Genomic DNA, 14,679 nt, shown 5'->3' on the forward strand with positions numbered 1-14,679 from the left:
TTCACTTACAATGCAGATCGACACAGGGGTAAGGCGCGTCGTGGTAACTTTACTTACACTACAAATCGACACAGGGGTAAGGCGCGTCGTGATAACTTTACTTACACTGCAGATCGACACAGGGGTAAGGCGCGTCGTTATAATTTTACTTTCACTACAGATCGACATAGGGTATGCCGCGTCGTAAAAATTTTACTTACACTGCAAATCGACACTGGGGAGAAACGCGTCGTTGTAACTTTACTTACACTACAGATCGACACAGGGTATGGCGCGTCGTGATAATTTTACTTACAATGCAGATCGATACTGGGGTAAGGCGCGTCGTGATAACTTTACTTACACTACAGATCGACACAGGGTAAGGCACGTCGTTGTAACTTTACTTACACTACAGATCGACACAGGGTAAGGCACGTCGTGATAATTTTACTTACACTACAGATCGACACAGGGGTAAGGCGCGTCGTGATAACTTTACTTACACTACAGATCGACACAGGGATATGGCGCGTCCTGGTAACTTTATTTAAATTACAGATCGACACAGGGGTAAGGCGCGTCGTGGTAACTTTACTTACACTACAGATCGACACAAGGGTAAGGCGCGTCGTTATAATTTTACTGACACTACAGATCGACACAGGGGTAATGCGTTTCGTGACAACTTTACTTACACTACAGATCGACACAGGGGTAAGCCGCGTCGTAATCATTTTACTTACACTGCAGATCGACACAGGGGTAAGGCGCGTCGTGGTAATTTTACTGACACTACAGATCGACACAGGGGTAATGCGTTTCGTGATAACTTTACTTACACTACCGATCGACACAGGGGTAAGGCGCGTCGTGATAACTTTACTTACACTACAGATCGACACAGGGGTAAGGCGCGTTGTGATAATTTCATTTACACTACAGATCGACATAGGGTATAACGCGTCGTGATAATTTTACTTACACTAAAGACCGACACAGGGGTATGGCGCGTCGTGATAATTTAACTTACACTACAGATCAACACAGGGGTAAGGCGCGTCGTTATAATTTTACTTACACTACAGATCGACATAGGGTATGGCGCGTCGTGATAACTTTACTTACACTACAGATCGACACAGGGGTAAGGCCCGTTGTTATAATTTTACTTACACTACAGATCAACACAGGGGTATGGCGCGTCGTGATAATTTTACTTACAGTACAGATCGAAACAGGGGTAAGACGCTTCGTGGTAAATTTACTTACACTACAGATGGACACAGGGGTATGGCGCGTCGTGACAATTTTACTTACATTACAGGTCGACACAGGGGTAAGGCGCGTCGTGATAACCTTACTTACACTACAGTTCGACACAGGGGTAAGGTGCATAGTGATAATTTTACTTACAATACAGATCGACACAGTGGTAATGAGCGTCGTGATAACTTTACTTACACAACAGATCGACACAGTGGTAATGAGCGTCGTGATAATTTTACATACACTATAGATCGACTCAGGGGTATGGTGCGTCGTGATAATTTTACTTACACTACAGATCGACACATGGGTGAGGCGCCTCGTGAAAACTTTACTTACACTACATATCGACACAGGGGTAAGGCACGTGGTTATAATTTTATTTATACTACAGATCGACACGGGTAAGGCGCGTCGTGATAATTTTACTTACATTACAGGTCGACACAGGGGTAAGGCGCGTCATTTTAATTTTACTGACACTGCAGATCGACACAGGGGTAATGCGTTTCGTGATAACTTTACTTACACTACCGATCGACACAGGGGTAAGCCGCGTCGTGATAACTTTACTTACACTACAGATCGACATAGGGGTAAGGCGCGTCGTGATCATTTCATTTACACTACAGATCGACATAGGGGTAAGGCGCGCGCGTACGTGATCGACACATTTTACTTACACTACAGATCGACACAGGGGTAAGGCGCGTCGTGATAATTTTACTTACACTACAGATCGACACAGGGGTAAGGCGCGTCATTATAATTTCACTTACATTACAGATCGACACAGGGGTAAGGCGCGTCGTGGTAACTTTACTTACACTACAGATCGACACAGGGGTAAGGTGCGTCGTGATAATTTCACTTACATTACAGATCGACACAGGGGTAAGGCGCGTCGTGGTAACTTTACTTACACTACAGATCGACACAGGGGTATGGTGCGTCGTGGTAACTTTACTTACACGACAAATCGACACAGGGGTAATTCGCGTCGTGATAATTTCATTTACACTACAGATCGACATAGGGTATAACTCGTCGTGATAATTTTACTTACACTAAAGACCGACACAGGGGTAAGGCGCGTCGTTATAATTTTATTTACACTACAGATCGACACATGCGTACTCCGCGTCGTGATCAGTTTACTTACACTACAGATCGACACAGGGGTAAGGCGCGTCGTGATAATTTTACTTACACTACAGATCGACACAGGGGTAAGGCGCGTCGTTATAAATTTACTTACACTACAGATCGACACAGGGGTAAGGCGCGTCGTGATAATTTTACTTACACTACAGATCGACACAGGGGTAAGGTGCGTCGTGATAATTTCACTTACATTACAGATCGACACAGGGGTAAGGCGCGTCGTGGTAACTTTACTTACACTACAGATCGACACATGCGTAAGGCGCATCGTGATAATTTTACTTACACTACAGATCGACACAGGGGTATGTCGCGTCGTGATAACTTTAGTTACACTACAGATCGACACAGGAGTAATGAGCGTCGTGATAATTTTACTTACACTACAGATCGACACAGGGGTAAGGCGCGTCGTGATAATTTTACTTACACTACAGATCGACACAAGGGTAAGGCGCGTCGTTATAATTTTACTGACACTACAGATCGACACAGGGGTAAGACGCTTCGTGGTAACTTTCCTTACACTACAGATCAACACAGGGGTAAGGCGCGTCGTTATAATTTTACTTACACTACAGATCGAAACAGGGGTAAGGCGCGTCTTGATAATTTTACTTCCACTACTGATCAAAACAGGGGTAAGACGCTTCGTGATAACTTTACTTACACTACAGATCAACACAGGGGTAAAGCACGTCGTTATAATTTTACTTACACTACAGATCGACACAGGGGTAAGGCGCGTGGTGATAATTTTACTTACAGTACAGATCGACACAGGGGTAAGGCGCGTCGTGGTAACTTTACTTACACTACAGATCGACTCAGGGGTAAGGCGCGTCGTGATGATTTTACTTACACTACAGATCGACACAGGGGTATGTCGCGTCGTGATAATTTTACTTACACTACAGATCGACACAGGGGTAAGGCGCGTCGTTATAATTTTACTGACACTACAGATCCACACAAGGGTATGCCGCGTCGTGATAATTTTACTTACACTACAGATCGACACATGGGTAAGGCGCGTCGTGATAACTTTACTTACACTACATATCGACACAGGGGTATGGCGCGTCTTGGTAACTTTACTTACACTACACACCGACACAGGGGTAAGGCGCGTCATTATAATTTTACTTACACTACAGATCGAAACAGGGGTAAGGCGCGTCGTGATAATTTTACTTCCACTACCGATCGAAACAGGGGTAAGACGCTTCGTGATAACTTTACTTACACTACAGATCAACACAGGGGTAAGGCACGTCGTTATAATTTTACTTACACTACAGATCGACACAGGGGTAAGGCGCGTCGTGATAATTTTACTTACAGTACAGATCGACACAGGAGTAATGCGCGTCGTGATCATTTTACTTACACTACAGATCGACACAGGGGTAAGGCGCGTCGTGATAACTTTACTTACACTACAGATCGACACAAGGGAAAGACGCGTCGTGATAATTTTACTGACACTACAGATCGACACAGGGGTAAGACGCTTCGTGGTAACTTTCCTTACACTACAGATCGACACATAGGTAAGGCGCGTCGTGATAACTTTACTTACACTACATATCGACACAGGGGTATGGCGCGTCGTGATAACTTTACTTACACTACAGATCGACACAGGGGTAAGGCGCGTCTGATGATAACGTGATAACTTTACTTACACTACAGATCTACACAGGGGTAAAGCACGTCGTTATAATTTTACTTACACTACAGATCGACACAGGGGTAAGGCGCGTCGTGATAATTTTACTTACAGTACAGATTGACACAGGAGTAATGCGCGTCGTGATAATTTTACTTACACTACAGATCGACACAGGGGTAAGGCTCGTCGTTATAATTTTACTTACACTACAGATCGACTCAGGAGTAAGGCGCGTCGTGATAATTTTACTTACACTACAGATCGACACAAGGGTAAGGCGCGTCGTGGTAACTTTCCTTACACTACAGATCAACACAGGGGTAAGGCGCGTCGTTATAATTTTACTTACACTACGATCCACATAGGGTATCGTGGTAACTTTTACTTAAGACGCTTCGTGGTAACTTTACTTACACTACAGATAGACACAGGGTTAAGGGACGTCGTTATAATTTTACTTACACTACAGATCGACACATGGGTAAGGCGCATCGTGGTAACTTTACTTACACTGCAGATCGACACAAGGGTAAGGCACTTCGTTATAATTTTACTTACACTGCAGATCGACACAGGAGTAAGACGCGTCGTGATAATTTTACTTACACTACAGATCGACACAAGGGTAAGGCGCGTCGTGATAACTTTACTTACACTACAGATCGACACAGGGTTAAGACGCGTCGTAATAATTTTACTTACACTACAGATCGACATAGGGTATGGCGCCTCGTGATAATTTTACTTACAATGCAGATGGACACAGGGTAAAGCGCGTCGTGGTAACTTTACTTACACGACAGATCGACACAGGGGTAAGGCGCGTCGTGATAATTTTACTTACATTACAGATCTACACAGGGGTATGGCGCGTCTTGGTAACTTTACTTACACTACACACCGACACAGGGGTAAGGCGCGTCATTATAATTTTCCTTACACTACAGATCGACACAGGGGTAATGAGCGTCGTTATAATTTTACTTACACTACAGATCGACACAGGGGAATGGCGCGTCGTGATAACTTTACTTACAGTACAGATCGACACAGTGGTAATGAGCGTCGTGATAACTTTACTTACACAACAGATCGACACAGGCGGTAAGGCGCGTCGTTATAATTTTACATACACTATAGATCGACTCAGGGGTATGGCGCGTCTTGGTAACTTTACTTACACTACACACCGACACAGGGGTAAGGCGCGTCGTGATAACTTTACTTACACTACAGATCGACACAGGGGAAAGACGCGTCGTTATAATTTTACCGACACTACAGATCAACACAGGGGTTAGGCGCGTCATGGTAACTTTACTTACAATACAGATAGACACAGGGGTAATGCAAATCGTTATAATTTTACGTACACTACAGATCGACACATGGGTAAGGCGCATCGTGGTAACTTTACTTACACTGCAGATCGACACAGGGTATGGCGCGTCGTGATAATTTTACTTACATTACAGATCGACACATGGGTAAGGCGCATCGTGGTAACTTTACTTACACTGCAGATCGACACAGGGGTAAGGCTCGTCGTGATAATTTTACTTACATTACAGATCGACACAGGGGTAAGGCGCGTCGTGATAACCTTATTTACACTACAGTTCGACACAGGGGTAAGGGGCGTCGTGATAATTTTACTTACAAGGCAGATCGACACAGGGGTAAGGCGCGTCGTGTTAACTTTACTTACACTACAGATCGACACAGGGTATGGCGCGTCGTGATAATTTTACTTACACTATAGATCGTCACAGGGGGAAGGCGCGTCGTTATAATTTTACTTACACTACAGATCGACATAGGGTATGGCGCGTCGTGATAATTTTACTTACACTACAGATCGACACAGGGGTAAGGCGCGTCGTGGTAACTTTACTTACACTACTGATCGACACAGGGGTAAGGCGCGTCCTGATAACTTTACTTACACTACAGATCTACACAGGCGGTAAGGCGCCTCGTGATAATTTTACTTACACTACAGATCGACACAGGGGTATTGCGCGTCGTCTTAACTTTACTTACACTACAGATCGACATAGGGTTAAGGCGCGTCGTGGTAACTTTACTTACACTGCAGATCGGCAACAAGGGCACATTGCATCATGATAGGCGAGCTGGTGTTGAGGGGCTGTGAAGAGTGGTGTTTTATAGATGGTTGTGAAAGAAAGAAAGAAAGAAAGACAGAAAGAAATAAAGAAAAAAGAAAGAAAGAAAGAAAAAAAATCATAAATATTCACCAATTTATTGATTAAGCACTAGGTCCATTTAGACCGTGATCTCCCGTCAGCCCTAACTCCTTTCGAACCCTATATGTATATAGCTGTATACATGATCCTAGCAAAAAGAGTTGGCATTATTAGAGATTTTCACGTTTTTTGGTAGCATAAAACAAATATTTTCCCAAATTACAAAGTTCCTTTACATTGTTTACACTCAAAAGTTTGATTAATTTGAAAACACTTGGACGTCTGTGGTAAAACCTTTTTATATATTTTCTCCTTTATTCCTCATAAAATGGGCATTTTAAAATAAAATGAAATTCATCTTCAATATCTTCTCCATAACATCTGATGCACACTCTATTTCTTCTTCCAATATTTCTACGACGCCGAGTTTCTATATTAAGATTAGGTGCAGATAGTCTAAACTTTGTAATTAAACGTGTGTATTTCGTTTCAATTGGCTTACATAAATAATATTGCAAATTAAAGTTATCAGTAAGATATTGGTACAAATATCCTTTAGAAGAGTCTTTAATTCTGCTTAAAATTTCTTGTTTATTTACATCTAATAACCTCTGTTTTATTCTATTATACGCAGCACTAGCAGGAAGATCATTTTCAAATAAATACTCAAGATCTAATATTGACAACTCTTGTTTTATATTACTCATTCATACATCATTTTCACTCACACATTCGTCATAACATGCTTTCAAGTTGCAATTATCGGAACTCTTTATTTTCAAGCAATATTTAAAAATTCTTAATTTTCTAGTTACTAATAAAGGTAATCTCCCTAGTTCATTATAAACTAAATCATTGTTTGTACTTTTTCTTACTCCTAGAATTTTCTTACAGAATGTCAAATGTACTTTTTCTATATCATAAGCCTTATGGAAACCCCATATTTCTGCTCCGTAACAAAGAATACTACTAATATATGTATCAAAAACAGAAGATAACGTTTCTGGATTTAAAGAGTAATCTCGTAATGAGGACATTAATGAATACAATGCTTTTCTACATTGTTCTGCTATATGTTTCTGAGTATTTGCGAATTTACCGTTATATTTCAGAAGAATACCTAAATATTTAAATTCATCGACGACTCGGAGCTGCTGGTTATCTTAGGTCCATCTCTCATTGTTTTTCAGAGTTCCAGCATTTTAAAATACTACTATATTAGTTTTTTCTGTAACCCACTATGTACATTGTATACAATTGCGATTTACACTAATCGCTCGTGTTGGCATGGATGTAAGGCGCGTGAGGGGGTTTAGTGTGGAAGAAGCCGGAGTACCCAGGGAAAACCAACAAAGCATACCCGCATACCCGAGATAACCCAAACAGTTAGCATACCCGCATACCCAAGATAACCCAAACAGGTAGCATACCCGCATACCCAAGATAACCCAAACAGGTAGCATACCCGCATACCCAAGATAACCCAAACAGGTAGCATACCCGCATACCCAAGATAACCCAAACAGGTAGCATACCCGCATACCCAAGGGTGAACAGTCTGTAACGAGGTTCATGACCTCGTTAGTATCATTGGGTATATCTACGTATATCCATATACTTTTTAGTGACCCAATCGGTTCATTCGTTACATATCAGTCGTATTCCACGCTTCGGCGACTTTGTGTAGAATCGATTGCGCTCTGCGAATCTCCAGGTATATATATATATACATCAAACACGGTGTTTACCTGTCCCCGAGAGAGAGGTGTACGGCGCACCTGTATGGCTGCTACTCCTCATCTGATGTAGTTGAGAAACATTTTGGCAGTTACAAACTATATATGGTATATCTTCGTACCTGCAACAACTGACAACACATTTCATTGATCATACCTGTGGACTGGGTTGGATAAAATTTAATTCGCCATTGTACTTGTGTACGAAGTGTTGAGAAGGCCTGCTCGCAGAATGGCAGGTTTCGCTGTACTTGTGGCGTTTCTACTACAGACGCTGCTTTTCCACACGGGAAACTGTCACGTATCCTTAACATTTCCTCCTGCTAGGAGATATGCCCTTGATTTCCTGGATAATCTCCGGACGCCGGGACCCTGTGGAATGCCCAAAGGTTTGTTGACATGATTCCTACCATTATGATGTACTGTTGTCATTCGATATGAATGCTTTGTTTTGATGGATCGGTAAAGATAAATGTCAGTGTTCTGTTGCTTATAGATAAGTATTTTCCTATTGTCACAAATACATGAGGCTTGTTTACTTGTAATTGTAAATCTAGAACCCTCGCACATACACAATTTGAAACAAAGAAGATATATATAGAACCACTGGTAGTTGACGTTTGACTAAGTTACTGAAGTTTCTCTATGTACAGTTTAACTACATTTGTGACATATATAGTGTGTATTAATTAACGTAAAGAGTCTATAGATATTTAAATACAACAAAGTGTGGTCCCTTCAGCCTACCCCTCAACGCCCCACCCTGACTCCGTGCTGCAGCCATCATCTCTCATTTCTGGGTATAATTAAGATATTCCCAATCTACGACTTTTCCCAATCTCTCACTTTTCCCGATTCTAGATCTTCACTTTCTCAGTCTCTCCCTCTCTCCATTTCTTAATTACCCGATTCCCTACCCTACTTTTACCACTTTCCGTTTTTCGATTCAAATCACGGGTATTTTTACCTGATAGAATATCGAGATATTGAGGTTTCGTGATATCTTCATTACATGCCGAGATCGCCTTGACAGAAATCAGGTGATGTTATCATAATGACATATATGTCTTTTCTTAAATAGAGTTCCACGTTTGGGAAAAATCGATAAAGTATCTAAAATGATTTTTTTTTTATTTCTATATTTTGTTTCACGTTTTAAAGTTACTCTGGGATAATGTCGTTATCTGTGCCGAGATATCTACAATGTGTAATTACCTCAACGGAGACCGACGACCTAAATATCACTGATGAGAACAGAAATTTGCTTTCACACAATGAAAAAGAAAACAGAAATGACATTAATTCCTTTAAAGGATTGTACGTCACGAAGACATGAGAAAATTGTTTGAAAATCAAATCTTGTCTTAAAAGATCACAGTCCTACACATGTCTGTTGTCTGTATAAACCTCAGTGTCCATCATGTCCACTCTTGTAACCTGTCAATAGATGGTATGTAATGACCCGACGACGAGTCTTTCCGTTGGCGACATTACGTAACGACTCATGTATCTCAATCAGGCCACGCGAATGTAAAGATGCGTTTCGAAAGGCAAGCGTTATTGATTTATTTATCTAATGATAGAACATCGAACATTCCGTTTAATAATTAATTAATTAATAATTCAATTTTCAATGTAACTAATTTAATTTTCGGAGATTTGCACACTTTATTTCATTGTTACATAAAACACATTCACATTATAGTAAGCATGCTAGAAGCAGTCGAATAGAATTTGGAAACCAAAATCTATCTCCAGAAATTCCTAGATTATTATTCCGTCAACAAAAATCTCGAAAAGAAGAAACTCGTTAAAAGTAAGGACATGTACAGTATATGTTTGTTGTTATCGTTATGTCGATTAGTGAGTAAGACGACTGATGTTAGTTACAAATAAATAACCAATTTTAGATACACTGTATTCACAAAGACATCGACGGTAAACTTATTACAAACTGCGTTTTCTTCAATTACACTTTAGGGGAAAACGTACATAAAGATTTACTGTGTTATATGTACTTTATCTATCACTGTCACAGTAATGTATTTTAACCATGCTCTATTGAACTGTTCACATTGTACGTAAAAAGGGTTGTAATTTGAAAAAGGAGCGGGGATGGAAATGTTGCCACATGATTCAAGACAGAAATGTTGCCACATGATTCAAGGCAGAGATGTTGCTACATGATTCAAGACAGAAATGTTGCCACATGATTCAAGGCAGAAATGTTGCAACATGATTCAAGGTAGAAATGTTGCCACATGATTCAAGGTAGAAATGTTACCTCGAGATTTAAGGTAGAAATGTTAAAACAAGATTTAAACTACAAATGTCCCACTGATTTTCTGGTGCTTACAAGCTCCCAATCTTTTCAGCCTCTACAACAGACGGTTCATTTACTGTTCGTCAGTAACTAACTTTGATATTGTATTGCTCACTGGATCAATTCTATGTTACAAAGAAAATGACTTTCATATCACATGCGTACGCATGCAGACTTAAGTGGGGATTAAAATATCCAGATAATGACATGAAACTGATGAAGGTTGTCTCTCAGGCATATAAAATACTCCTCTCGAATTGATAGCTCACATTGACAGTATAGCCGTAAATATCATGTCACTCCTCCGAGGTAATAACACTGCAGCATCTAATATACGCCTCCCATAATAAATAGGAAATCAAATAATCTTCACGTAGAATTCTATAGAGTTTGTGTTGATGTCAGCGTTAGAATTCTATAGAGTTTGTGTTGATGTCAGCGCTATAATTTATCTAAGCAATATTAAATACGACGAAAGTCAGTGGATTGAACCTCTCACTTACAATCTTCTGTCCATACCATAACTAACCCCTCACCTAGTATCTCCAGTCCATACCATAACGAACCCCTCACCTAGTATGTCAGTCCATACCATTCCGTACCCCTCACCTAGTATGTCAGTCCATACCATAACGTACCCCTCACCTAGTATGTCAGTCCATACCATTACGAACCCCTCACCTAGTATGTCTCTCCATACCATAACGAACCCCTCACCTAGTATGTCAGTCCATACCATTCCGTACCCCTCACCTAGTATGTCAGTCCATACCATTACGAACCCCTCACCTAGTATGTCTGTCCATACCATAACGAACCCCTCACCTAGTATGTCAGTCCATACCATTCCGTACCCCTCACCTAGTATGTCAGTCCATACCATTACGAACCCCTCACCTAGTATGTCAGTCCATACCATTACGAACCCCTCACCTAGTATGTCTGTCCATACCATAACGAACCCCTCACCTAGTATCTCCAGTCCATACCATAACGAACCCCTCACCTAGTATGTCCAGTCCATACCATAACGAACCCCTCACCTAGTATCTCCAGTCCATACCATAACGAACCCCTCACCTACTACCTGGTCCAAGTAACATTGTTAATCTTCGTTGAAACTTCATGGTCAGATAGGGGCTAATGCTGAAATAGAGGGGGACCCTGTTACCCCAATCCCTTTACCCCCGGGCTGATGCTTAAATAGGGGGGGGGGCTGTTAGTCCCACCCCCTTAAACCCCGGGCTGATGCTGAAATAGGGAGGGGGCTGTTAGTCCCAACCCCTTTACCCCCGGGCTGATGCTAAAATAGGGGGGGGGGCATTAGTCCCAACCCCTTTACCCCCGGGCTGATGCTAAAATAGGGGGGGCTGTTAGTCCCAACCCCTTTACCCCCCGGGCTGATGCTAAAATAGGGGGGGGGGCTGTTAGTCCCAACCCCTTTACCCCCGGGCTGATGCTTAAATAGGGGGGGGGGCTGTTAGTCCCAACCCCTTTACCCCCCGGGCTGATGCTAAAATAGGGGGGGGGGGCTGTTAGTCCCAACCCCTTTACCCCCCGGGCTGATGCTAAAATAGGGGGGGCTGTTAGTCCCAACCCCTTTACCCCCGGGCTGATGCTGAAATAGGGAGGGGGCTGTTAGTCCCAACCCCTTTACCCCCGGGCTGATGCTAAAATAGGGGGGCATTAGTCCCAACCCCTTTACCCCCGGGCTGATGCTAAAATAGGGGGGGGGCTGTTAGTCCCAACCCCTTTACCCCCCGGGCTGATGCTAAAATAGGGGGGGGGGCTGTTAGTCCCAACCCCTTTACCCCCGGGCTGATGCTTAAATAGGGGGGGGGGGGCTGTTAGTCCCAACCCCTTTACTCCCGGGCTGATGCTAAAATTGGGGGGGGGCTGTTAGTCCCAACCCCTTTACCCCCCGGGCTGATGCTAAAATAGGGGGGGCTGTTAGTCCCAACCCCTTTACCCCCGGGCTGATGCTGAAATAGGGAGGGGGCTGTTAGTCCCAACCCCTTTACCCCCGGGCTGATGCTAAAATAGGGGGGGCTGTTAGTCCCAACCCCTTTACCCCCCGGGCTGATGCTAAAATAGGGGGGGGGGCTGTTAGTCCCAACCCCTTTACCCCCCGGGCTGATGCTAAAATAGGGGGGGCTGTTAGTCCCAACCCCTTTACCCCCCGGGCTGATGCTAAAATAGGGGGTTGTTAGTCCCAACCCCTTTACCCCCCGGGCTGATGCTAAAATAGGGGGTTGTTAGTCCCAACCCCTTTACCCCCCGGGCTGATGTTGAAATGTTCTTTACGCTCTTTCTTTATCAAGTTATGTCTAAAACTACACCAACCGATTCCCAACAGGTTTTGTTAACGTTTACAGCACTTTGACCTCTGTGAATGGCTGAGTGAATATTGAGGTTAAATCGTGAAGCACAGAAAGGTGAAACAAGGTGTAGTTTTCGATAATGACAATGTGTCACATAGTGGTGTGATCTCAGGGTAACTAAACACAGGGCGTGTGTGAGGAGACTTTAAACAAAATTCAAATGTATAAAACATGTTATATAGTATATATGTTACGTATTATTAAATATAAAAAATATATAGTATTTAACATATTACATGTTATATAATATATATAAATTAGATTGTATCTGATATGATACATGTTCCACATAGCATATATATATTAAATAGTATATATACTATAATACATGTTACATATGATATATAATTTATGCTAAATGGCATATAATACCTGTTATATAGTATATAATCTATGTTACATATTATATAATACCTGTTACATATTATATAATTTATGTTACATATTATATAATACCTGTTACATAGTATATAATTTATGTTACATATTATATAATTTATGTTACATAATATATAATACCTGTTACATAGTATATAATTTATGTTACGTATTATATAATACATGTTACATAGTATATAATTTATGTTACATATCATATAATTTATGTTACATATTATATAATACCTGTTACATAGTATATAATTTATGTTACGTATTATATAATACATGTTACATAGTATATAATTTATGTTACGTATTATATATAACCTGTTACATAGTATATGATTTTTGTTACATATTATATAATACCTGTTACATAGTATATAATTTATGTTACGTATTATATATAATACCTGTTACATAGTATATAATTTATGTTACATATTATATAATACCTGTTACATAGTATATAATTTATGTTACGTATTATATATAATACCTGTTACATAGTATATAATTTATGTTACATATTATATGATACCTGTTACATAGTATATAATTTATGTTACGTATTATATAATACCTGTTACATGGTATATAATTTGGGTTGTGAATATTTAGATGACCGTATAAGCCAATAGACCTCTTGTTATATAAACAAAGTTTAGGTTAATATATTCGTAGTTCGTAGTGCCTACAAGCAGTTGACACTGAAACTGTGTTTAAGTAAGTTTATATTACAATCAAGATAACTTTGTGTTACTTGATGAATGCGGAATACCATATTAAACTCGAAGACTTCTGCCTGCGGTGACCTTCTCCCGTCCGATGTCCTTCTGTCCTGACATATATACATAACTCAGAATATCCACCACTCAATATTGAAAACCCATCTCTACCTTCCTTCCCCTCCCCTGCTCCCCCGGATACCACCAGCCTCTCCTGTCCTTTTTTGTGCCATCGACCCCGCCCAAGTGCCAAAAACATGACTGGTAAGATTGTGTGACGTCATCATACTTCCATAGATTTGATGGCGTAGAACGGTTGAATGAGCACAAAGTAATTCCCTTTTTGTAAACCACGGTTGATTTGTTTTCGTTCATTCCTTTAGCAATATGCTAAGTGACTCCCTCCTGTCGTAAAGTACAAACACGATCGTGATAAAATTAGCACTTTCCGTCATGACTGCCATTAATGATTTTACGATGTGTTTATTCAAAATGTATACCTGATGATTTTTCATTTCTGTATTATCAGATATTATTCGTCAAGCAGTTTCACATGACTTCGTTTCATTTTTTGGTGATTAAATGTTTCTGTCGTCTGTTGCCTGCGTATTTGCATTTAAGTTACTGTAATATGTACTATTACCATGAGTTGGTGTTGTGACTAGAAATTGTCTTCCTTCAATGGGTTTACAAAATCTCAACCTTTCAATCTGAAATTTCAACTTTTTTTAAAAATTTAGACACCGTGACAGTTATATACATTATTGCAATGCATGATCTTTATTCTGTAAAGTGTTTGGGCCATTCTCGACCCTCCATGGTTGTCAATGGGCTTG

General features: G+C 40.9%; 1 protein-coding gene across 1 annotated transcript in view; it reads left to right on the forward strand.

Moving 5' to 3' along the window:
• Positions 1-8,262: 8,262 nt before the first annotated feature.
• The window catches only part of LOC132549958 (uncharacterized), a 52,144-nt gene continuing 45,727 nt past the window's right edge, over positions 8,263-14,679 (forward strand). Inside the window, exon 1 of the mRNA XM_060213943.1 lies at positions 8,263-8,419. Within this exon, the coding sequence (XP_060069926.1) occupies positions 8,263-8,419 (157 nt within the window). The remainder of the gene's footprint in view (positions 8,420-14,679) is intronic.

Source organism: Ylistrum balloti, unplaced genomic scaffold (genome assembly GCF_031769215.1).
Source record: "Ylistrum balloti isolate Yb309-2 unplaced genomic scaffold, AGI_CSIRO_Ybal_v1 Utg370092, whole genome shotgun sequence".
Lineage (NCBI taxonomy): Eukaryota > Metazoa > Mollusca > Bivalvia > Pectinida > Pectinidae > Ylistrum > Ylistrum balloti.